The sequence below is a fragment of the Stigmatopora nigra genome, chromosome 23 (assembly GCF_051989575.1).
Source record: "Stigmatopora nigra isolate UIUO_SnigA chromosome 23, RoL_Snig_1.1, whole genome shotgun sequence".
Lineage (NCBI taxonomy): Eukaryota > Metazoa > Chordata > Actinopteri > Syngnathiformes > Syngnathidae > Stigmatopora > Stigmatopora nigra.
The window spans coordinates 3,399,138-3,426,076 of NC_135530.1; the positions used below are offsets into that span (position 1 = coordinate 3,399,138).

At 37.5% G+C, this 26,939-nt stretch overlaps 1 protein-coding gene across 6 annotated transcripts in view; it reads left to right on the plus strand.

The window, feature by feature from the left end:
* Positions 1–26,544, plus strand: part of tbc1d22a (TBC1 domain family, member 22a) — an 86,956-nt gene extending 60,412 nt beyond the window's left edge. For 3 of the 6 annotated variants that reach the window (XM_077709836.1, XM_077709835.1, XM_077709837.1), the window contains 3 exons: positions 5,002–5,095; positions 24,101–24,260; positions 26,361–26,544. In XM_077709836.1, the coding sequence (XP_077565962.1) occupies positions 5,002–5,095; positions 24,101–24,260; position 26,361 (255 nt within the window). In that variant the 3' untranslated portion in view covers positions 26,362–26,544. Of the gene's footprint in view, positions 1–544; positions 2,269–5,001; positions 5,096–24,100; positions 24,261–26,360 lie in introns of those variants that run through there. The other 3 variants (XM_077709839.1, XM_077709838.1, XM_077709840.1) reach the window with 1 other exon arrangement.
* The last annotated feature ends 395 nt before the right edge of the window (positions 26,545–26,939 follow it).

The following is a 26,939-nucleotide window of genomic DNA, read 5'->3' on the forward strand; positions in this document are numbered from 1 at the left end:
GTCACAATTCAATTCTGTGCCACTACAAGTTCCCAAATTAGGAAAAGCAACCTATACTATGTGAAAATTTTTGTTTTTCTCATTTTTTTAACCTACTATTCTTACTTCATGCAAAAAAAAAAATGAACTACAGTGTTCCCTCGCTACTTTGCGGTTCAGCTACTGCGGACTCAGAGCTTCGTGGATTTTTTGGGAAAAAAAAATACAAATATTACATTGAAACAACATATTTTACAGTTTTTTTTTGTTATAACATGAATTTCACTCTCTCTACCCATATTCTATATGGTGTACTGTATACAGGGGGTAAATAAAAATTAAAAAATACTGTATACAACATATCAAAATTAAGCACATTACACAAACTATTCAATTTAACCGAATAATCTTTGCAATTCAAAATTAATCCCTCTAGTGACTCTCTCTCTATATTTGTAGTTATTTTTTTGTGCTTACAATACAACCCCTGGGAACAGATTTAATATTAAGAAAAAAAAATGTTTCTTTAACCCTTTACATAACATGTACTTCTTTCTTCCCAAAGGGCCTAATGATTCTACTACAAAACCTTCCAACAATGCACTGGGGCAACGAAGAAGTCAGTGTACTTCTAGCTGAAGCCTATCGGTTGAAGTTTGCCTTTGCCGACGCCCCCAACCACTACAAAAGATGATAATTCTCTCCCTTTTCAGACCTAATGAACCTGTAAAAAGGACTCATTTTGGCCAAAAGCAGATTAAACAAACTTTATAGATGAAGCACTGAACATTTGGACGTCAAATCTTTTTTTTTTGGAGAACACCTTTACCCCCCCACTCCAGAAAAAGCTTAAAACTCCATTTGAAGGTGGAAAAAAAGGCAAAGTGTGTCGCCATTGGCCTTCTTTTCTGTTCATGGAATATTGACCTCTCCTCTTTTGTCCCCTGGAGGGACGGAGACAAATACTACAGTGGAGAATTCCTCTTTCCCCAACTTGCAAATAAATGAGGTTCATTGGAGTATAAGCATTTTTTAATACTCTCAACCTGAATGGATCTGAGGCAATGATCAGATGTTTGTATCCTTATCACTTCACAAGGAGATTCAGCATGGTGTGTTGAAAATTATTATTTTAATGCTGCTTATTTCTCCATTTGCTGATAAGAGCAGTCAACTGAATGACTTGCTATTCTTTGACATGGCTTTTCGCCATTTAATGCCTCATTAAATCAGCCTTCTTTGATTCCTTATTGTTTACAGAACTAGCCTATGAATTTGTGCCTGGAGTTTGGCCCAAGGGGGGGTCTAATTTAATTTTAATTTTGTTTTTTTTTATATTCCACATATACAGTGGTGCCTCGAGATGCGACCTTAATTCATTCAGAGACTGAGCTCGTATGTCAAATCAACGTTTCCCATAGAAATTAATTAAAAACTAATAAATTAGTTACAACCCTCTGAAAAAACACCAAAAAAACAGAATATATTTATTTCTTCTAATTCGCCATCTTTTAACAAAGTAACACATAACTAGTGGTTTAATATTACTAAAATGTGTTTAATAGTACTAGAATTATTCGGCTTTCGGCTTCAAATGAACTTACATTACAATGCAGCACTCGTAGATATCTGTTATACACGAAACAAATCTGGCCAAAAAGACAGCTCAAAATTTTACTCGTATCTCGAAATGCTCGTATGTCGAGGTACCACTGTACTTATATACATACATTTATGTATGAATAGAGTTTTTTCCTTTTATATATATTTAACTAAACTCACCATTATTTTGGTGTTATTTTCTTATTATGCAGTATGCACATCAATTCACAGCCATAATTAACTGATTGCCCGGCAATGACAACACTACGCATATATAATCCATATTGAAATGGACATCCATCACCGTCAATGGCAGCAAAAGAGTTATGCCAGTGTGCTCTCACACAAGCATCCCCGCAGTGATGAAAGCACAAAAATCCTTTTTTTGACAGCGCTCACAACACCAAACTTCAAACTACCTTTTGAAGAATTTTACGCCAGCTACCCCAGTGTAGCATTTCCCCATGGTAGTTCTTTTGGTTACCTCTTTCTTCTTAGGTTAAAAAAAACAAAACAAAAAATCTTCCAACCATCAGCAAAAAATGAAGAAGAAGAAAAAAAACCTGTTTGGCATAAGTGGCCACAGAAGTAAAGCAACGGCATGTTATGTACTGGTTCTGAAAGAAAAATCATGTACAGAAATGAAGTGTAAATAGAAAATGTAAATAAATCCTCTATGACCAAGTGTGTAAAGTGTTTTAATTTTTCTTTCTTTTTGAGTTATTTTTGATCCCTACCCTTTTTACCTCATTATTCAGTATTGTTCCAAGGAAGTGATTACCGTATTTTCACGACTATAAGGCGCACCCTCAATGAATGACATTTTTCCATATATAAGGCGCACTGTCTATTTTGGAGAAAATGTAAGACTTTTAAGTGCGCCTTATAGTCGTGAAAATATGGAAATTGCTATTGACTTCCAGGTATGAAGCACTCACTACTTTACAGTCACCTCTAGAGCCAGCCATTGTTGATGTTTAGGAATTTTTTGTATAAAATCTTGCAGTGGGGGAGGAGCTATATGATGGAAGATGTTGTAAACTAAGATGGCATCTGCTTATTTAACAGTATTGTTTTAGTTAAGGCATTTGTGTTTTTTAAATATCCGACAGTGGTGGTTTTTCGTTTTTGGTTTTCTGTTTTTTCCATATATAAGAAAATGTAAAACTTTTAAGTGCGCCTTATAGTCGTGAAAATACGGTAAGTGTAATGCATTGTAATCCACAAAGTGTTTGTGTGTTTTTTGTGTTTTTATGTGTATGTATGTGTGTTAGGATGTTGGAGTTTCCTGGCTCTTGTTAGGCTGAGTGATGTTCACACAGGCAGCCAATTATGGAGTAGTGGTCACTTGAGGACTCCAGTCACTTCATGGGAAATTAAAAATACATTAGTAGCAACAATGGTCGCAGAAAACGTGCCCGTCTGTGCAGTTGGCTTCATTCTATTCATCTGTCCTTTCTCTCCTCAGGGGGTATTACATCATTATACGGCCAAACCTCACATGAGCTTTGGGTCTGGAACCAAAAAGTTTAGTCGAGTGGTGAAAATGTTCATTAGCTTACGGGAAAAAGACTTGCAAAGAAGTCTATCTCAAAAGATGGAGTGATAGGCGATTGTCGTGAAACTATTGTCATTGAAATGATGTTTATTTCATGTTTGAATTTTATAACTGAACAAATATACATGGTATGTAAATAGAACACAAAATATGGAAAAAAAGGTTAAGTAAAGAGTACATTGAGAGAAATGGCTCAAGAAAATCAAGCAACTATCCATTACAGTGGTACTTCGACATATGAGTGCCTCAACATATGAGAAATTTGAGATAAGAGTCAAATTTGGAGGTATTTTGCGTAATCCTAATGTGAGGACATGAATACAAACTGAAACAACCCTCGATATTGACTGAAAGTCAGTTATAGGTTGAATTAAACTTATTTTTGAGTGTATCTGCATGGTAATCAAAGTTCATTTAAATGTGTTTATGTTATGTTACGAGCGTGTTGCCGTGTAAAAAGTCATTAACAGATATAACAGTGTAAATGCAGGATTTTCTGTACAATTGTACCTTTCTGTAATATGTGTCTTTTAAGGTTACCGTAGGGCGCTAAAGTGCTGCGTCTGCGAGAATAGCGAATGACCGCATCGGCCTGAAAGTGACTGCAGTGATAAAGGCAGAAGGCTTTGCAATGAATGACACACTCAGTGGAGTACGTAATTAAATGTGGGTGTGTTTTTGTGTCACTGTGCTAATTTAACACTAACTCATTGGATACCGTTGACAGTGATAGACGTCTAATCCATTAGAAGTGTGTCTGTTGGGAGGATGGGGGAGGGGGGGTCTTGCAGTTGCCTGATTGGTCACTTTTGCCAAAAGCCTTGTTGATTCCCTTTCCCAGATTACGTGTCCTTGAGCTGGAGGGGGTAAGCTATTTTCCCACAGCATTGACAAGACACAGCCTTATTCTGAATGCAAGGTTGCTGACCATTTGGATTTGGACAAAAATACTCACCTTGTCATACTTTGAAAAAACAGCAACAATGCATATTCGATAAGGTTGCAAGTGTATATCACTTTTTTGACACTGTATAAAGGTTAATTAGCGAGTGTATTTTTGCACGGCAACAGGCTCGTAACATAAATAAATTGAAATGAACTTGGATTACGATGCAGACACTCAAAAGTTAGTTTAATTGAGTCTAACACTAAACTTATTTCTTATTTTGTTTGAAATTTTGATACCTTCTTGGCTCTTTTTGTCAATATCGAGGGTTGTTTGAGTTTGTATTCCCTTCAAAATATTCCCAAAATGATGCACACAAATGTCCTCACAATAGAATAAAGTACTTGCTAACAATAAGTACAATATACGCCATTTGTACTGACTACTCTCGTATCTCAAGTTAAATATTTGCCCAAAATATTACTAAAAAAAGACTGAAAAAATGTTTTCTGTACTGTACTGTATTTATGTGTGGATGCATGTTGAAACGGTGGATCTATACTACAAAAGTACAAGGGCATACATTTACATATACTTTTTAAATCAAGAATACAAAGAGCATTTAAACCTGCAATACTATTTTTTTTGTGCAAGTCAATCCCATCCTCAATTGCACATTAGCATTAAACAAACTGTTTTTTTGCATGTTATGAAAAGTCACTATGTTTGAAGTACATTTTCAATGAAAAGTATGCCATGTCTTTCAATGAAAAGTGTATGTTTACTCCTGAGCCTCAATTGACGGAGATTGACGTCCATTTTGTTATAACTGGGAGGATAGACGATAAGAGCAAATGACTCTTTTGAGAATCCAAGGGAATCGGACCTCTATCTCCGCCAAAGGCAGTGGAACATGATTACTCACAGCCAGTGTTTGCACTTAGCGGATTTATATCTTTCCTCTGCTGTGTTATAGATGTCTGACTCTCTGCTGCCTGACTTTGATGAGACCTACTGCGTAAAAACCACCAAAGCCTTTCACCACATCAGGGATCTTTCAGAGTACAAAGGTAAGGACATCCGAGATAAGCATGTACAAAAAAAAAATAGATAAACAAAAATCAGTCGACATTTGTAGATGTTGAAACGCATTTGCCATCTTTTTGGAATCCTATCAATAGGCAGTGGGAAGGCCCAAAAGGGGAATTAGGAGTTATTTTCTCGCATATACGCCATATATTTGACCAAAAAAAATGATGACTGAATATAGGGTGCGGCTTATATGTGCATAAATTTGACGAAACTGCAATTTGACAAACATAAAACGCGATAACTCAAGATAATATGGCCGATGCGGTCATTTATTTTAAATTAGAGAAGCGATAAACTGATAAAATGCTCGTCTTGGAATGAAATTCAAGAAAAAAAAAACTTTTGAATGAAAGAGTGAAAAAAACTCAACTTGTGCCTGCCATTGCTTGGTCAGGGTGCCGCCATCTTACCTTTTACTGGTAGTCAATTGCATTCAGAGAGTCAAACACACTTTCTAGTTGTATTGGTCACATGACTTCCTTTTTGAATTCGTCCAAGTGCTGGCAAAACCCTTTCGGAAATCCAGCAAAAGATTCTTTCCATTTATACTTATATTAGAATTAGCAGAATCAGGGGGCGGCTTATATGAGAGAATTGTAAAATCCAAAGATTTTTCAGGCAATTTTAAGTTACAGCGTTTTTTTTCCAAACAATTTTGATTGAAAATATGACCGTCTTTTAGCTGGTTGTTGCTCAGCATGCTCACAAAGACAAATTGTTTCCGGCTATTATGATATTTCTGTTGTTTTTTCTGTAGAACGTTTGATAGCCATTTGCTTCAGCACTCTTCACTTATTTATCATAGCCGTACAATTTCATAAAAGAACAATATTAACTACAGCCTTCATGGATTATGAATCATTGCAAATGAGGTCGTACGGCAAATGACGCGTGCGGTGTTACGGAAAGAGCGGCGACATTCCAAAGTGTTAGAAAATTCTCTGAAGTGCTGTGGAGATATCGTTGCGTCTCAGCAGGGGGTCGTCGCTTCAATACCGCACGCAGGATCGTGTCGGCGAATTAACATTTCAGCCTGCTTTGCAAATGGCGCTTGACGGGAGGGAGGAGATAGCGAGAAGTATTTTGACTTCTCCGGAGCGTCCTGTCGAGACGCCGCCTGCTTTGAACGTGGAAAGCGAAGTGGGAATGGGCCAGATGTGGCATGGAGCCAGACATGAGCCAAGATGGGGGAAAAGCAGATCAGGTGAAGGGAAGTGAGAAAAAAGCGAGCGTGGGGTGACGAACAAGATTTCACGGCGCTCTTCTCGCGAATCATTTGTACTCAACATGTTCACACTCAACAGGCGCTCTGATGCTCGCTGGCAGGAAGCGACTCTGCTAACTGAAAACTGTGGCTGTGTCACTGAGTTCAACACCGACAACGTTGCCGTCATTGACTAATACAGTGAGACCTCGACATACGAGTAATTCGAGATAGCAGTCAAATTTTGAGCAAATATTTTTGACATATGTGCAGGCAGATGCTGCTCATAAGAACATCATGGCCACTGTTTCTCTCTTTGTAACTCCCTCGTGTAATGTCTATGGTCAAAACTTCCTCTTTGTAATGTCTCTGTGAGCACTGGGCGGAGCGTTGGATTTTTTCAGTGTTTTTTTTCTTCCCGTTAGTCAGTGCGAATGGCGGAGCTTGTTCGTTAATACGGGAGGAGTATATACTACTTTTTGTTGGCTAGTGGTTGTGCGTTATCTTATTGTGAGGACATTTGTGTGCATCATTTTTCGGAGTATTTTGAAGGGAATACAAACTGAAACAACCATCGATATTGACTGGAAGTCAGTGTGGAGGCGGGGAAAATAGAGCCAACCCAGGACAAGAAAGGTATAAAAATGTCAAACAAAATTATGATTAAGTTCAGTGTAAGATTAGATTAAACTTATTTTTGAGCGTGTTTGCATCGTAATCCAAGTTCATTTAATTTTTTTTATGTTATATTATCTAATTGCAGTACTATTAAACACATTTTAGTAATATTAAACCATGATTTATGTGTTACTTAGTTAATAAATGGCAAATTAGAAGAAATCAAACATTTTTTCCAATCCATTATCCTGTTTTGTGTGTTTTTTCAGTGTTGGAACAAATTAATTAGTTTTTAGTTCATTTCAATGTAAAACGTTCCTTTGAGTTACGAGAAAATCGACATACAAGCTCAGTCCCTTAACAAATTAAGCTCATATCTCGAGGTACCACTGTATAAAGAAATGATATACCTCAGTAAAGTCCAATATATCAAATTCTGTACCCTATAAGGCGATAATGGGGCTTTAATAGTTATTCCGAACACGTCTTCATCTTCATTACTTCTGACTCTATAAGTGGCAATCCCACGAAAAAAAATGAAAATAAAAAAACTGGGACTTATAGTACAAAAATACTTTACACTCATCAAGTAACTCTCTTAGAGGAGTATTTGCCTTTCAGTTCACACTGATCAAAGTATGACTTAAACAACAGTGCCAAAATTATCCGCCACCAATTCAGCAAGACACCAGAGGGTTTCTATTGTGACAACTACATGCAGCTTCAGTATCATTTAAAAAAAGAAAAAAGCTTTACATATCTTTTTTATGTATAAACACAAAGAGCTCCCTGAGGTGCTTTGACATTTTTTAATATACTTTGAGTTCATGTTGCTCTCTTTTGTTAGACTGAAGCACTATTGCGAGCATCTTCATGAATTATTTATTAAGTTGCATTCAATGGAAAACACTTAGCTTATACTTAGAGAATTGAATGGGAGGTTTTTTTTGTATTTTATTATATTGGACTTTGAATCTGAGCTTTGAGTGATTTTTTTCCAAAAAAATATAAAATAAAAAGTGGACTGTTGATGCAAAATGTATTATTATATATATATATATATATACACTTAAAGTCTAGAAAGTAGCAGATATTTGCTGGCTACAATGTCTTACAAATATAAATGTAGTATTCACAGAGTAGATTGTGGTACAAGATGTCCAAATGCCAGTAGATGAGAGATTATATCATTCTTTTGGCATAATGGAACTTTATACAGTGGTACCTCGAGATACGAGCTGATTTTGTTCCCGGATTGAGTTCGTATGTCGATTTTCTCGTAACTCAAACGAACATTTCCCATTGAAATGAATTAAAAAAGAAAATACTAATGAATTGAAAAAAAACATCGATTTCAGTTTTAATGAGGCCATAATCCGGGTTATTTCAGTTTTTTTTTTAAATCATTTTAATGTTATTCATTTAAAAAAATTGTACAAAAACAATAATTTTGGAATTGAATCATTATTTCTTGCAATAATTCCAGTGGTACCTCGAGATACGAGCTTGATTTGTTCTGGTACTGAGCTCATATGTCGATTTTCTTATGACTTTATAATTACATTATAATGTTTCCCATTGAAATGAACTAAAAACAAATTAGTTCGTTTCAACCCTCTGAAAAAACCCCAAAAAACAGGTTATTGGATTGGAAAAACTTTTTTATTTGTTTTAATTCGTCTTCTATTACCAAACTAACACACAACTAGTGGTTTAATAGTTGAATAGTACAAGTTAAATAGTAGTTAATAGTACTGTTTTGTATATAACAACTAAAATGTCAACAAGTCTCAAGTTCTGTTTTCCATTGAGTTACATGCCTTTGACAATGTCATCATTTTCAACCTAAAACATTACTTTTTTGTATTCTTCCATTGCTATGCATCTGTGTAATAAGTCTTTCTCATTTATTTATGAATACTCAGTGACGAGATTCTTCCAATTGGTTTGTAAAAACCCATGACAGTTAAACAATAATATGCCAGTGCTGTCTTCATTCGGTAGTCCAAATTCTCCTTGTTTTTTTGGGATTTTGACCTACGCCTTCTGTCTCTAGTGTTCATTTACATGTTGAGTCTCCTAATTAGCCTAAGAGTCCTTAAGGAAACTAAATCACCTCGGCAGTTTCTCATTCCCCAGCTTAGTGTCGGGAACAGAAGCAGTTCTTTCCGCGTAGAGCTTGAGAAAAAGGGCTGAAAGGGTCGTCTTGGCAGGCTGGGACAGAAGTGACAAATTAAAGCCCCGCAAGCTTCAAAAGGAGCTTCAGCAAGCAAGCCAGCCCATGAGAACCCCTTTTTTTTTAATAAGCACAATCCCTGTCTGAAATCTTGCGGTGTAATAAAGCGAGATAGACTGCCTACATTTGTAATCTCCCTTTCATTTGACTGTGGATTTGTTGCCGTTTCACACTGTGCTCTTGGTGCCTTGTGTAATGAATACAGTGGTACCTCGAGATACGGGCTTAATTTGGTCCGGGAATGAGCTCGTATGTTGATATTGTCGTAATTCAAAGGAACGTTTCCCATAGAAATGAACTAAAAAAGAAATTAATTTGTTTTAATGCTTTGAAAAACACCCAAAACAGGATTTTGGATTGGAAAAATGTTTTATTTGTTCTAATTAGCCATCTATTAACAAAGTAACAAATAACTAGTGGTTTAATGGCACTAAGATATGTTTAATAGAACTAAAATTAGACGGATTTCGCAGAGGGGGGAGAGACAGACAGAGAGAGATAGGGAAGAGGGTAGGACTTTTGGCATTGGAACGCGCTCGTAACATAATTTAAAATTTAAATGAACTTGGATTATGATGCAGAAATACTCAAAAATACATTTAATCTAACCTTACACTAAACTCTTCTAATTTAGTTTAACATTTTGATACCTTTCTTCTCGTTCTACCCTCCACCCTGACTTTCAAATGTAACCTATCGAGGGTTGTTAACATTTGTCTTACCTTCAAATTATTCCCCAAAATGCACTCAAATGTCCTCACAATAGGGTAACGCACGCCCACTTACCAACAAGAAGTAGTATATACACCATTTGCACTGACTACTCTCGTATTTCAAGATAAATATTCACCCAAAATTTTACTCCTACCTCAAATTGCTCATATGTCGGACCACTCGTATGTCGAGGTACCACTGTATTGATTTCCGGAGACAAAAACCAAACAGACAGTCTCTGGGCTTACCCAAACTTTTAGGGGATGTCATATGATTATACTTCTCGTTTACTGAGTGCAAATGTCAACAATCATTCCGTCATTCTTCTTCCTATTCCCTTGTTTAACGGGAAGACCGGCTGCCTCTTATTGATTGGCCGTACGTAAAAGGTCACCAACACTTGGCCGATGGATGGATTACCCGAACGTGCTCGTTGATGTTCGTAAAAAGAAGAGTATTTCTGATAAATACGTAAACGGAACATATACGAATAACTCCATTCCTCCTCACTAGCCGTCTTTTCAAGGTTATGTGAACTCGTAAGCATTCAAAATCTCATTAGTGAAGCAACATGTCTATTTTAGAGCAATTTGCTGCTTCTCATTGCGGCCTTTCATGCATAATGTAATGGTTTTTAGTCTGGGTGATCAGACCGTGCGTATAGGTGGGATCCTCCCACTTACGGCTCGTTACGCCACGCGTTCCGGTAGCTCATCAGCGAGCAGCCGTTCAGCCGTCTAGCGTAATGCGTTATTAAATATTTACTTGGTCCGATGCCACCGCTGCGCAACATTAGAACTATTACATGGTCGTCATTAGAGGATCTTATGAAACGTGGTGAGCGGGGGGGTCGACGAGTGCGTGCGGTAAGCGTATCGCTTGCCGGTGTGGCGACAGTTGACTTTTAAACATCTGTCCATGGCATGTTACGCACCTAATGGGGCTTAAGTCGGAAGAAAGCGCAAAAGGTTTTACTCTCAGATAGAATAGGAAGGCTACCTTGGTCTTCTAATCAGAGACCTTTGAATGTGTTAGTTTGACTTGACTTTGAATACAAATTTTGTTTTTAGTGCAGTGGTACCTCGAGATACGAGCTTAATGCGTTCCAGGACTGAGCTCGTATGTCGATATTCTTGTAAATCAAATGAATGTTTCCCATTGAAATGAACTCAAAACTAATTAATTTGTTCCAATTCTGGAAAAAAAACACCCAAAACCGGATTTTGGATTGGAAAAATGTTTTTATTTGTTCTAATTTGCCATCTATTAACAAAGTAACAAATAACTAGTGGTTTAATATTACTAAAATATGTTTAATACTACTTAAATTAGTTGTATTTCGTGGAGAGAAGAGAGAGAAACTTCTTGTACGGCAATGTGCTCGTGAAATAATATAAACACATTTAAGTGAACTTGGATTACGATACAGACACTCCAAAATAAGTTTCATCTAACCTTACACTAAACCTAATTCTAATTTTGTTTGACATTTTTATACATTTCTTCTCCCGGGTTGGCTCTTTTTGCCCCGCCTCCACACTGACTTCCAGTCAATATCGGGGGTTATTTGCTTTTGTATTCCCTTCAAAATATTCCCAAAATGATGCACCAATATGTCTCATATCTCAAAATTGTACTCTCATCTCAAATTGCTGAGAATGTCAGAGCACTGGTATATCGAGGTACCACTGTATTGATGTCAAATTCCTATTTAATTCTACATTCTAGGTAGGTAGTTCACTCTCGAAGGGCTTCTTAGTTGCATTCCGTCACTGTGTTTTTCACAGATAAAGTTAAGTAAATAGAAAGCCATTTTTCACCACTTGGATCGGATACAAAGCTCGGCTACTCTACTGTTTGGGGAACAATATCCCCGACAATGCTGCCAAACACCAATCCTGCCCTTTAGGTAGCACAACTTCCTGAATGCAGTCAAATATTTGGCGAGAGAAGCCATGAATAGCAGGTTCACTACAGCTTCTGTCAGAGTTGACAAAGGCAACAAAGTCCCTCAGTAGGACGGACTCTAGGGCCAATGCCGCGAGATGATGCTCACTGGGTGCTTTTCGCCACATCTCCAGTGGCAAATAGCACTCCGGCAAAGTCAAAACAAACCTTGGGGGTGGGTTTATTTAATTCCCATCGCCAGGCGCGCAAGGGGGGAACGTAGCCAGCTGGCTGAAGATGTCAACAATAAACAAACACACGTTGTGTCTCCAATAAGCAACCTTACGACTGTGGAAAAATATTCACCGTCCCCCAAACGGTCATATTTTCCCTTCCGGCTGTAGGGTCGGGATATTGATAAAGCTGGAACAGGATTGGGTACGCCGTATAACACGACTATCGCTCAATAGCCGGGTGAGGAATGTTCTGTGAGGAAATAGATATGGTTCCGCTATCGAATGGCATGTGTGCCACTAATCTTTTGACGGTTTTTAACCTTCCAGGCATCCTGGGAAGACATATTCAGCCCTCAAGAAAGGAAGTAACCCACGCGGTTACATTTGATATATTTATCGCTTTATACACAGCGTGTATGTGTCGTGTGGTAGCATTCCCGTGTAGAACCCGCTGTGTTTTGCGTCTGAGGGCTCATACTGTGAGGCCTGTAGCGTCGGAGCGTGTGGAGACCCTCAGCTACAGTCGCCACCGTGTGTAATTGTACACCGGGAAAGACACTTTGTCAGCACTGTTCCCCGAGCCTTGTTGATGACGAGAATGTCATTTAACAAACCCTTTTATGGTAAAGTGCTCATTTGCAGACATGTCTGCTGCATCCCGTGGCTTTTAAGTAGGACTTCAATTGTCGTATAAGACCAGCTTTAAATGACTGTCATTGTCATTTGCTTATTTTCAAGAGTTAGAGCATTTTTTCAGTGTTTTTTTTTGTTAGTCAGTGCGAATGGCGTAAGTACTACTTTTTGTTGGCAAGTCGTGCGTTATCCTATTTTGAGGACATTTGTGGGTATCATTTTGGAAATATTTTGAAGGGAATACAAAATCAAACAACCTGCGATATTGACTGAAAGTCAGTTTAGAGGCGGGGCAAAAAGACCCAACCTGGCTAGGAAAAGAATGGTATCAAAATGTCAATCAAAATTAGAATTAGGCTTAGTGTTAGGTTTGGTTGAACTCTAAGTTCATTTAAATTTGTTTGTTATTTTAAAAATAACGCCCCTCTTTGAAATCAATATAATTGTAGTACTATTAAACACACTTTAGTCATATTAAACCACTAGTTATTTGTTACCTTGTTAACAAATGGCAAATTAGAACAAATACAACATTTTTTCCAATCCAATATCCTGTTTTGGTGTATTTTCAGAGGGTTAGAACAAATTCCTTTGTTTTTAGTTCATTTCAATGAGAAATGTTCGTTTGAGTTACGAGAAATTCGACATGCGAGCTCAGTCCCAGAACACATTAAGCTCGTATCTCAAAGTACCACAATACTTGATTTAACCAGCCTTTCCTCTTTCCCGTAAATTGTGTGCTCCAGTTTTTGCGTTGTGAACGCTCCACTAAACATTTTGATAGTTTTACAAGATCATAATTCCGCATGGAAAAAGTTGAACGAGAGTTTCCAGGGAGCCCCCGAAAGAATTGTAGTGTGTAAACTGTGCAAGGGTGGTGCTTGGTCAGGCCTGCAGGGTCCTCTCCTCTGCACCAAGCCCGATCAATACGTAGCTTCAGCTTGGCCACCAGGACCGCCAGCGGAGAGTTCAGCTCGATAAACCAAAGATTTTCCGCCAGACATTTTGAACTGTTTAGTGTTCCCGGAGGAGCTTTCATTCGCATTTCACTCCGTGTAGTAAATACACTGATTTCCAGCTAGAGTCCTTCAATACATATTACCGTATTTTCACAACTCTAAGGCGCACCTCATTATAAGGCGCACCCTCAATGAATGACATTTTTCCATATAAAAGGTGCACTGGATTATAAGGCACACTGTATTATAAGACGCGCTGTATTATAAGGCGTACTGTCTATTTTGGAGAAAATTAAGACTTAAGTGCGCCTTATAGTTGTGAAAATACTGTAATTGCTATTGACTTCCAGGTATGAAGCACTCGCTACTTTACAGTCACCTCTAGAGCCAGCCATTGTTGATGTTTTGGATTTTTTGGTATAAAATCTTGCAGTGGGGGAGGAGCTATATGACGGAATATTTTGTAAACTAAGATGGCATCTGCATATTTAACAGTATTGTTTCAGTTCAGGCGTTTGTGTTTTTTTAATAATTGAGAGTGGTAGTTTTTCGTTTTTGGTTTTCGTTTTTTTCCATATATAAGGCGCACTGGATTATAAGGCGCACTGTCTATTTTGGAGAACATTTAAGACTTAAGTGCGCCTTATAGTCGTGAAAATACGGTAATATCCTTTTTTTTTGCATGAGGTATAAAAAAGGGACGTTTTTTTGCATTTCTTATGCTTGGTTTATCTCTCGAATAATGCGTATTGATCTCCAAAGTTGTTTTGCAAGTTGAAACAATAGAAGAATGAAAATATCGAAGATTTTTGTTGTTGTTGTTGTTGTCGTTAATCAAAGCTATCTCTAATCACACTGGTTTTTAACAAAGCAAATGTTGCTAGCAGAGGTTAACAATCATTTCCCCTTCAACCATTTTGCCGTCTTTGACAAAAAATGTTATTTTTCTTGCCGTTTCACAGCTCATCTAGTCGATACACGATCCCGTTTACTCTCAGCGACGTGTAAAGCTAATTAATCCCCCGTGCCGAAGTCTGTTGGCATTGCAAAGTGGAATGCCAAAGACAGAAGTGATAGGGGCGCTTAAGCTAATGCATTTGCCATCACCCTAACTATGTGATATCTAACACAACAGCAGTATTTGTGTAGAGAAAGCCAGCAGTTCTTCAAAATTACGCAATCGAAAGTGCAATTTCACACTCTGGGCTTTTTTTTGCTGAGAACAAATGCAAATGTTCAGTTAGGTCTTTTGAATGGAGCCATATTCTCACCACTTTAATTTCCACCAACCATGAAACTAGATTTTGAATATAGAGCGTGTCCATATAAATAGAGAATTGTCAGCAGTTTGTTTTTGAATGACATAAGCTAGATGTGTCGTTTTTGACAGGAATCAATCAAAACATTTAGGTTAACTGTGGCCAATGAAATAAAGACTAAATTCCTGACAAGGAAAAATGGTGTGAAAATGAATAAATTAAAGTTATTAGTACAGTGGTACCTTGAGATACGAGCTTAATTTGTTCCGGGACTGAGCTCGTATGTCAATTTTCTCGTAACTCAAACCAACGTTTTCCATTGAAATGAACTAAAAACTAATTTATTCGTTCCAACCCTCTTTAAAAAAAAATAAAAAAAAAAACAACAACAAAAACAGGATATTCGATTCCGGGTTTTAACTGCAGTTTTTGATTGAGTCCCACTGGCAGATTCTAAGCTTCCAAGTTTCAACTATGCGTAGGCCAACATAACATTTTTTATTGCCAAATGTCAATACTTGTGAACATTTATTTCCGAATATTCTGCCTAGATCCTTCCATTCAATTAAAACTCAAATAACTCAGGGACGTTTTTTTTTCTCATCACAAATCAAATATTAAGATATAAAATGCACTTAACATTGCTTTCCTTTAGCTTCTCTCACTACAATATATTGCATTAGGTACTGTTCTAAAAAATACGAACATAAGGCCACCTAATAGCGCTAACTCCACAAGGAAACCAGCCATGCTCTTTTGTTCCCGTCCTTCCTTTTAATCGAGGATCACATTCACGCACTGGTGAAGGACATTAAGCACAGTTTAGAGAAAAGCAGAGGCCCCAGCAAAGAAGTGCTTCATTACCTCTGGCATTTAGCCGCCATCGCCCTGAACCTTATCCAAGAAAAATGCCACCGTCCGCCACGCCGTGCCTCTTATTATATGATGACATCTGTGGAAAGGTTAATACACTTCTTAAGCACAGTTGATGCTCAGCTACTCCCGACCGTTCCAATGCTATCATCGGTTGTGTACCGCTGGCTTTAATAATTTGATAAGAGGCTTGCCACGCGGCCCAAAAGGCACCACTCAAGCTTTAAGAATTCTAATGTCACCCCATCTTACAAATGTAAGCTTTTCATGTCACAAAGCCTGTTAAGACCTGTTAAAATGCGTTTGGAAACATCTGAATACAGTGGTACCTTGAGATATGAGGTTAATTTGTTCCGGGACTGAGCTCGTATGTCAATTTTCTTGTAACATAAACAAACATTTCTCATTGAAATGAACTAAAAACACATTAATTGTTCCAACCCTCTGAAAAAAAACACCTAAAACAGGATATTGGATTGGAAAAAAATGTTTAATTTGTTCTTTTTCGCCATTTATTAACAAAGTAACACATAACTAATGGTTTAATACTACTAAAATGTGTTTACTATAAATAAAATTAGAGAAGGACAGAGAGGGAGTAGGGACTTTTTTTCTATCGAGGGTTGTTTGATTTTGTATTCCCTTCAAAATATTCCCAAAATGATGCACACAAATGTCCTCACAATAGAATAACGCACAACCAATTGCCAACAAAAAGTAGTATATACTCCTCTCGTAATAGCGAACAAGCTCCGACATTCACACTAACTAACAGGGAAAAAAAACACTAAAAAAAATGCAATGCTCCGCCCAGTGCTCACAGAGACATTATACGAGGAAATTGCGAGGACAGAGACAGTGTCCATGATGTTCTTATGACAGCATCTTTCATCCACTGTCTGCTCATAGATCAAAATACGCTTGTATCTCATATTTGCCCAAAATTTTACTCGTATTTCGAATTTCTTGTATGTCGAGCCACTCATATGTCAAGGTACTACTGTACCATGTTAAGCAGAGGATCAGAATCGTATTAAAAGAAAAGCAAAGGCTTTTAAAAGTTTATTTATTCCAGTTGAAGTAAGCCATGCTCTTTGCCATTGGTCAGCCGAGATTTCCTTAAGGGTGGGCTGATAAATGCTACATGCCGTCATGGCTGGCGTGCTTGTGTCAGCAGGTCAGAAGAAGTTAATGTTGCATGACTCTGCCTGTAATGTTTGGATGAAGAACTCTGATTCAGCCTCTCGCTCATCATACCTCGCTTGGAAAAAGTTTCAAAAACACGAAGTTATCTTCTCTAATTTAGCTGAGACGATTCCCCTAATGAAACAGACAGCGCCACCATCGTGTTTTGTCTTCGCGGTAGCTCACGTAAATGCCGCCAATGAGTTTGGAGTTTTCCCATTACCCCCCTCAACCTTGTCGTATCATCTCTACCTCGTATTGGAAAGACGCTTGGCCTTAATGAAGGCTCGACCAAGTCACGAGGAAAAGCGAAACCGAGAATCTTTTCTGTCACCTTGTGCTCCTTAATCAATTTACAGGTCGTGAGGTGCCTTCTCGGCAAGATGATTATTGTTCTAGCGAGGCGGGCGAGCTCGTCTCTCGCTTGTCTAACCTCGCTAACGCCTACGAAGCGGGCGGCCAGATTGAACGATAAAGTCGTCTCGGTGTACCCGTCCTGATTTAGAGCCCCTCGAGAAATAGATACTTATTTTTTTTTTCTTCATCCCTCGCCCCATGTTCACCGAAGTGCGACATCATCAACTGCCTCTCACTTCTCATCTCGGTTTTTTTTTTTTTCGAAGATTTAACGTCCATAAGGTCACTCTATGGGGTTCTCTCAATGTCACTGATCATCAAGCGCTTCGCCTCAGAAGTCTCGAATTCTATTCTTGTGCCGTAAAATACTGCCGAGTTGAAAAAGAAATCGATCTAAAAAATGATCTGCAACCTGCGTATTCACAGAGTTTTGAACTATTTATGTTCTGTTGCTTCCTAAAAAAGATATTTGGCGTCCATATTTAAGATCAAGGTATAGAGACCATGGGTCAGGAACCTTTTTGACAAATTAAACAATTTATATTTTCAATTATTATCCCTTGAGAGCCATATTCTGAATTTAAAAGTAAAAATACATGAAAATTTGAGCATTTATTATTCATTTCACCACTTTGAAACTTAAACAAAACTCTGAATTCTTTTGAAAACACACTTTCACCGTCTCTAATCAATGAGTATCAATGAGAGAATGCACACAGAAGAGTCTAATGAAAAAAATATGATTTAAAAAGGCGGAAAAGCCATATACACCCATCAAAAGAGCCACACATGGCTCCTGAGCCTTAAGTTATAGACCAATTAAACTAGCGTCTGACTTTGCTATTAAAAATGTGCAAATATGGATTCAGAGTCCTACTATAATGGGTTTTTACACTAAACAATTGATAGAATTGTGTCTGAGTCTATTAAAAAATCTATTATCAAGACTTATACCGATCCTTAACTCATAACATTGTGCAATAAGAAATAAATTATGTAAAGGCAACTCAGAGACTCGTTGTTTTTACCATGTGACGAGTTGGAATACGAAACTGAAAGTGGGCCAGAGAAGGAAATACATCCCGTGTTGTCGACACTGTCATTGTTAACAATACTTCATTGGCAACATGTCATTTGTCTCTTGGTGAAAGCAGTCTTTGGTAAAATGTTTTGATCAAAACAACACATGATTTTCTGTTTGGCCCATTTCCATGTGTGCAATCGACTCAGCTTACCGCTTGGTCAAAACGACAAATAAAAATAGAGACTTATAATCGGCAGTGTTTGTGTTGAAGTAATTTCCCTCCCTCACACTGCTTTTTAGGATTAAACTAGTGTTTTGCTTTATTTTGGTTTATTTTGGCTTGGTCTATTCCAATCTATTTAATTCAGTAAAGTGTCCTCTGAGGAGATGGTGGAATTTTTCACAGTGGAACTAACTCTTTGATATACTTGTGTGAACGTCCTGTAACCCTGCAAAAAAAGCATGCATTGCAGTACAGAAAAACAAACAATCAAACAAACAACCAAAAAAAGAATCCCATTGAATCCTTGCACTGACGTCCATACTCCCTTTGGGTTGAAAATTCTGTGTAACACACAGGCTGTGTGCATGTGTAATGCGGTGGAAAGGACAAGGCCGGAATTTATACACTAGAGATGCACGGTGGCTTGAAAATTGGTGTACAGTGGCACCTCGAGATATGAGCTTAATTCGTTACAGAATTGAGCTCGTATGTCGATATTTTTGTAACTCAAACCAACGTTTCCCATTGAAATGATCTAATAACAAAGTAATTTGTTCCAGCACTCTGAAAAAACACTCAAAACAAGATATTGGATTGGAAAAGATGTTTAATTTGTTTTAATTCGCCATCTATTAACAAAGTAACACATAACTAGTGGTTTAATAAAAAAAATGGTCCGGGACTGAGCTCGTATGTCGATATTCTCGTAACTCAAACAAACGTTTCCCATTAAAATGAAATAAAAACAAAGTAATTTGTTCCAACACTCTGAAAAAAGACCCAAAAAAGGATATTCGATTGGAAAAGATGTTTAATTTGTTCTAATTCGCCATCTATTAACAAAGTAACACATAACTAGTGGTTTAACATTACTAAAATGTGTTTAATAGTACTAAAATTATACAGATTAGGACAGGGGATGGACAGAGTTCTGTTATTAGTTGTCTATTCCGAGATATTTTTTTCCCCAGCAATAGTGGTATTACTTCCAAATCCTGACATTTTGATATCTTCCGCAGCCAACTAAAGCCCCCTTTGCTTGTCATGATTTTTTGGAGCTCAAGTATGACGATTACATCCACAAGGTGAACTTGTACTTGCAGGATTTCATTCATTTTTAAGTCATGCTTTGTGACCCCTGACTCTTGTTTTGGATTACTTATTGTTCATCTCGCTCTACCTGAAATCCTTCAGGCTCTCTGAGCATCTTTTTGTTTTGACAAGTACGATGTTGGCAGACTGGGGAAAGACAGTCTTTCCATTTCTGTTAAAATTTATAAGTCTTACTCATATGAAGACCTTTGTGAAGGTCTTTTTGGAGTTTTTTTTGCATTAATGTCAGTTTAAAACAGGACTTGGATTGTTAGAACTGCATTACATGAGACTAAAACCCACCTCAATCTGTGAAATCGCGTGCTTTAAAGTATGAGGTTGGCGTAGGGGTGGTTTGAAAATCATGTTTTGGAAGACGTGTCCCAGTATGACGAAGATCCCAGCTCACCAGGCATAAACAAAAGCTCCGAAAAAAGGAAAGCGGAAAAATTCTGTTGACGTGTCGAGAGTGCCAAGCAATTACAAACAACATTAAAAATGTAATGAACCCTATTTGCTTGGGGGCCAAGAGAGAAATAGACCAGGGAGTGAAGGATGATGGGAGATGAACGAAGAAACAGAGGGTGAAAGCGATAGAATAAAGTTTGGAGAGGGTAAGACCATCCTTTTAATACCGAACGAGCTAAAAAGCATTAACCTTTACTTCTGTCAATTTGTCCACCGTACAAAACCGATCCCGATTGCCGAGTGGAAACGAGGTTTTTTTTTTTAAAGTGTGCCGCTGAGGGAAATTGGATTTTTATGACCCCCCCCCCCCCTCATCAAATGTAATTAAAAGCAGTCTTCCGGAGATTGGCACGTACATGAGAGAACAAGCTAGGAGGCTTTGTTGAGTATTCAAGGAGAGTCTATGATGTGACGGCTAGGAAAGACACAGTTAAGACCACCCAATTAATGTTTTTTCTAAGCAATTTTGTCAATGGCAATGTAGTTATTTCCTTGATTACCGTATTTTCATGACTATAAGGCGCACTTAAAAGTCTTACATTTTCTCCAAAATAGACAGTGCGTCTTATAATCCAGTGCGCCTTATATATGTAATCTAACCTAACACTAAATTTAATTCAAATTTTGTTTGACATTTCAATACCTTTCTACTCCCTTTCTACACTTGCTCTTTTTGCCCCGCCTCCACACTGACCTTCAGTCAATATCGAGGGTTGTTTGAGTTTGTATTCCCTTCAAAATATTCCCAAAATGATACACACAAATGTCCTCAAAATAGGATAATGCACGACCAAGCCGTTTTTCAGTCAACCTTATCTCCATATAATTGGTGACTAATTTAATAATTAGTCAATTCATGGTGGCAATCGTCAACGCTCGCTATATTCGTTGCATATAAGCATATTCCTCCTCCCGGAAGGCAAACATTTTGTCCACCGGGAGCGCTGTACAACCCACGTAGAACACTTGGCCAATGCCAAAGAGCTTCAAAGGACCTGGCACCCTCTCATCTTCTATTGTATTGTCTACCTCAGCCAAGAAACATCCTGTTTTTGGCCTGCCACGTCCATGAGACAGGCCAGAGTTTCCATTCGCAGCTTGCGGATTGTGCGGATTGTTCCCAAAAGCAAGACAAAATGAATGCCAAATCTACCCGTTTGCCAGTTTCAATAATCGCATCTAAAAAGTCTCTTACACATGGATTTTCTCCACTCTACCTTTTAGACACACTGACAAATTGACCTACTCTATTTGCACCCATGATTTATTCATTCATTAAAACAGCATGAAATTACGATGACACAAACACGTGCTCAGTTAGCAAAATGTTATCTATTAGTTTTTTTTTATCATCCATAACTTAGATAACTTCACCAGATGTGAAAAGAAACACATTGGAAAGTCCAGCAATGTCCGACGCATCAGCTGGCGTTCATTTGTGTTTGCAATGTTGCATATCTTTTAACAATCAAGTGAAACTGTCTCACTTGTCACACCTTGTTTAGCACGAATAATTCATCCTTCTGCTGTTTTGTGCAGTATGTACAAATCTCATCTGCATTCCTTTTCACTCACTGTGACATTTTGACACCTCGCTGAAGGTGTTTCTTTCTTTTCAGTCCAAGTCCAGTACAGTCTTTTCTCACATATTTGCCGCCTCCGCGTACAGTGGTACCTCGACATACGAGCAATTTGAGATACGAGTAAAAATTTCGGGCAAATGTTTATCTTGAGATACGAGAGGAATTTTGATATACGAGCAGACAGCGTCCCGTTAGTCAGTGCGAATGGCGTATATACTACTTCTTGTTGGCAAGTGGTCGTGTGTTATCCTATTTTGAGGACATTTGTGTGCATATTTTGGGAATATTTTGAAGGGAATACAAACTGAAACAACCCTTGATATTGACTGAAAATCAGTGTGGAGGCGGGGCAAAAAGAGCAAACCCGGGAGAAGAAAGGTATCAAAATGTAAAACTAAATTATAAATTAAGTTTAGTGTTAGGTTAGATTAAATTTATTTTTTGAGTGTGCCTGCATCGTAATCCGAGTTCATTTAAATTTGTTTGTTATGTTACGAGCACATTGCCATGCAAATAGTCTCCCTCCCCTCTCTCTTTCCATCTCTTTTCCCCCTTCAAAATCTGTATAATTTTAGTACTATTAAACACATTTTAGTATACAATTAAACCACTAGTTATGTGTTACTTTGGTAATAGATGCCGAATTAGAACAATTCAAAATGTTTTTCAAATCCAACATCCTGTTTTTGGTGTTTTTTCAGAGGGTTGAAATAAATTAATTAGTTTTTAGTTCATTTCAATGCTTAACATTCATTTGCCTTCCTAGAAACTCGACATACAAGCTCAGTCCCATAACAAATTAAGCTCATATCCCGAGGTACCACTTTATAACACCCAAATATACATTTCACGGTCACTTTATCCATTAAAATGAAGTGCAATTCATAATAGGAAAAATCCTGTTGTCGCTTAATGGTGGAAAGTTTTTCCAGTGAAACAAACAGACAGATATAAAAAACGAAAGAAGTAATAAAGAAGATGGATAACTCTCAAATGAGCGTCCACACTGATCATATTTAGGTGTCTCTTACTTCCCTCTATTCCTAATCCCACTCCCCTTCCCAACTCCTTCACTTTTTCTTCCCCTCACCTCTGCCACTAATGTTAATAAACTCAATTGAAGCCCTTGTTGCTTCCCCTCAATCATCCCCCAATTCGGGGGTGAACAAAGAGAACGGAGCTCGGCCATCATCGTTATTAATTGTCCGACAGATGAATTTCCAATTACAGTCCGACTGAAGAATTGAGACGGAGCGGGCGGGGTTATCGTATGATTAATGCTAAGTTCGGGCATTGCATGATTAATTTTAAAAGGCGAGTGGGTGTTTAATCATGGCCACACGCGATATGATCAATTATTATGTGTTGGGGGTGCATTAGATTACCTTACAGGGCCCCAAACGTATGTCACCTGAGGTTTAGTTGGTTCATTGGTAAATGGGAGATTACACTTGAGGTAAAAATTAGGCTTATTTTTAGACATGAAAAGTTACTGCCGCTGGTCTTGCATACATGTCAATGTATATGTTTTTTGATAATTTTAAATTGTGTATGTTGCATAACAACTTTTGTATAGGAGTTTTTTTTTAAGTACAGTGGTACCTCGAGATACGAGCTTAATTCGTTACGGGACTGAACTCGTATGTTGATTTTTTCGTAACTCAAATGAACGTTTCCCATTGAAATGAACTAAAAACTAATTCATTTGTTCCAAGCCTCTGAAAAAACACCCAAAACAGGATATTGGATTGAAAAAACATTTTGATTTGTTCTAATTCGCCATCTATTAACAAAGTTACAATTAACTAGTGGTTTAATAGTATACTAAAAGGTGCTTAATAGTACTAAAATGAGATTTTGCGGAGGGTAGGGAGAGGGCGGGGGGTGACTTTTTGCATGACAATGAGCTCGTAACATAACAAACAAATTTAAATCAACTTGGATTACAATGCAGACACTCCAAAATAAATTAATTTGACCCGCCTCAACCCTAACTTTCACACGCAACCTATCGAGAGTTGTTTACTTTTGTATTCCCTTCAAAATATTCCCAAAATGATGCACACAAATGTCCTCACAATAGGATAACGCACGACTACTTGCCAACAAGAAGTAGTATAAGGGTTTATTTTTAATTATTATTAACATATCTCAAATTGCTCATATGTCAGGCCACTTTTATGTCTTGGTACCACTGTATCTTCCCATAAATGGCAGGAAGATTGTCAATCATTGCTAAGGGTTGTACAACACATGTAAACAGACAATACAGCAATTCCCATTTGAAATAGCTTCTACATTCAATTGGACAGACTGTACAAAAACAACCCGCCCTCCACCTAGTTACCCAGTACCGATGTAAATGTGTAAGGCAAAATCAATTACCTACCTCAGTTGCACAACAGTCATCATGTGTTTATTCTATTATTCAGGCGACAAGGCCCCAGAAGTTGTTCCCGGACATGCAGGAATGAAAACACCCCGACAAGAACTCAACAACTCACACACACACCCTCACACGAGAATTCTTACGAGACAGCTGCCTTATGGACTGCGCTACAACAGTCCCAGACCACAAAGCACGGCCATCTGGTAAGTGAGGCAAGTGAAAGAAAATAGGCAAACTTTCCAAGTGTTTGTTTCGTGTTCACGTTGAAGTACACGGCTCTTTTGTTCATGTTTTCAATTAAATAGGACCTTGGTATATATATATTTTTCAAATTCAAAATGCCATCACTTTGCCAAATTCAAACAAGTGTAAATATCTAATAACATTGCAATGCCAGCATCTATTCGCACTTGTTATATCCATCTTCTGTCCTCTTATTTGAAATGCAAATTACGCCAATGAATTAAGGTTAAAGCAGCCTTCAACTGACATAATTGAACCATCATTTGGCCAAAAGGTCACACTTAGTAAGTGGTGCTTCGAGATACGAGCTTAATTGTTCAGGACTGAGTTCGTATGTCAATTTTCTCATAACTCAAACGAATGTTTCCCATTGAAATGAACTAAAAACAAATTCATTTGTTGCAACTCTCTGAAACAACACCAAAAACTGCATATTGGATTGGAAAAAATCTTTATTTCTTGTAATCGACATCTATTAACAAAGTAACACATAACTAGTTGTTTAATATTACTAAAATGTGTTTAATATAACAAAAAACAGACAGATTTCGGGGTTTGCATGGCAATGTTATCGTAACATAACATAAAAAAATTCAAATGAACTTGGATTACGATGTAGACACTCAAAAATAAATTCAATCTAACCTTACACTAAACTTAATTCTAATTTTGTATTAATTATCTCAAGTGTCACTCCTTTAGTTTCATTTTTATGACCAATCTGCTCCGCTATTGTGCTTTAAGTTCCTTAAATATCCACATTCACTGACAGTCATTATCTTTGCACCATACTTAAACAGTAAAGAGTGGAGGTTAATACAAGATTGTGTTTAAGCTTCAAATTGCCGCTATTGGCTAAAAACTAACAATGGTAATTTTACCCTTCCAAACAAAGTCAGTTTAAAAAAAAATGGTACAAGCTGACTCTTTTATTATTTTACTTCCAAACCAATTTGTCACTAAGTATTATGATTTTATCAGATACTCTACTATGCAGATTATTTATTTTTCATAGCAGAGTGATTATGTATTATTCTGCCCATTGAACCAGTAAATGAATTGACTTCAGAACACCTTTTTATGAAAAGAGCATTTGTAATTCAGCATGAATATATTAACAAGATTTTTTTTTTTTTTGCACAATAAAAATCATCTGGTATTCATGAGCTACAGTCAAGCAAGTGAATAAATGGCAATGAAATTGCGGTTATCTCATGCAACTTGAACTTGCTTTAAATTTTCATATTAAGCAGACATAAAAAATGTAACACTCTTGTGGGAAAATATATTAACCTTGCTGTAGTTACTATGGGATAATGTCATTTGAATGAAGGATATAATATGCTTGATACAGTATCCAATTGCTCCAATTGAAAAATTATGGTAGGATTTTTTCCCGTTAGTCAATGCGAATGGCGGAGCTTGTTCGCTAATACGAGAGGAGTATGTACTACTTCTCGTTGGCAAGTGGTCGTGCGTTATCTTATTGTGAGGACATTTGTGTGCATAATTTTTTGTAACATTTTGAAGGGGATACAAAAGCAAACTACCATCGATAGGTTGCATGTTAAAGTCCGGATAGAGGCAACCCGGGAGAAGAAAGGTATCAAAATGTCAAAAAAAATTAGAATTAAGTTTAGTGTAAGGTTAGATTAAACTTATTTTTGAGTGTCTGCATCGTAATCCAAGTTCATTTCAATTTATTTGTGTTAAATTACGAGCGCATTGCCCTGCAAACACCCCCTGCTTTGAAATCCTTATAATTTTAGCACTATTAAACACATTTTAGCAATATTAAACCACTAGTTTTGTTTTACTTTGTCAATAAATGGCGAATTAGAACAAATCAAACATTTTTTCCAATCAAATATCCTGTTTTTGGTGTTTTTTCAGAGGGTTGGAACAAATTAATTCGAATTGAGTTCATTTCAATGGGAAACGTTACGAGAATATCGACATACGAGCTCAGTCCCGGAACGAATTAAGCTCATATCTCGAGGTACCACTCTACAGTATTGACCAACAATAATCTCACTTATTTGTTTCTGTCTCCATTTCAGAACTCGGACAAAAATCGTATTCCAGTAAATCCCCTGAAGAGTGCGTGGTGTTTCACCTTGTGACACCCACAAGGTCCCAAAGATAGATGACCACCTAATCGGTCCTGTTCGGCCGTTACCTGTGACGCATTGTCGGTGGTCTGGAGCCTATAAATCACTTCCTTTTGCCATAACTGGATGGTCGAACACGGTGAGTGAGCTAACAATGTTCCATTTATTTCTTTTGTTTTCCAAGCTCGGTTTTCCAAACGACTCGTAAAACAACGAACGGCGAAGCACACGGGTTCGTTCCTTAGCTTTGAGCTCTGAAATCTGGCACACCAGCTGTTGCCAAGAAGTAGAATATGCTAATTGAAAAATAGATAATTGATAGATAAAAAGACAGCGTCAGGGTCTTTGGGTTTTGGAGTCATCATGTGGAGTCTAATGTCAATTTTCGTCAATTGCGTGTATTGACTGACTTGTTTTTGTTTGTTTTGTTCATTTCTTGAAGTCATTGACAGTTCGTCATTTGCATGTTCTAATACATTTATTATTATTTTGATAAGTGCAATTGTTTGGTAAGCCTTTGAGCTTGGT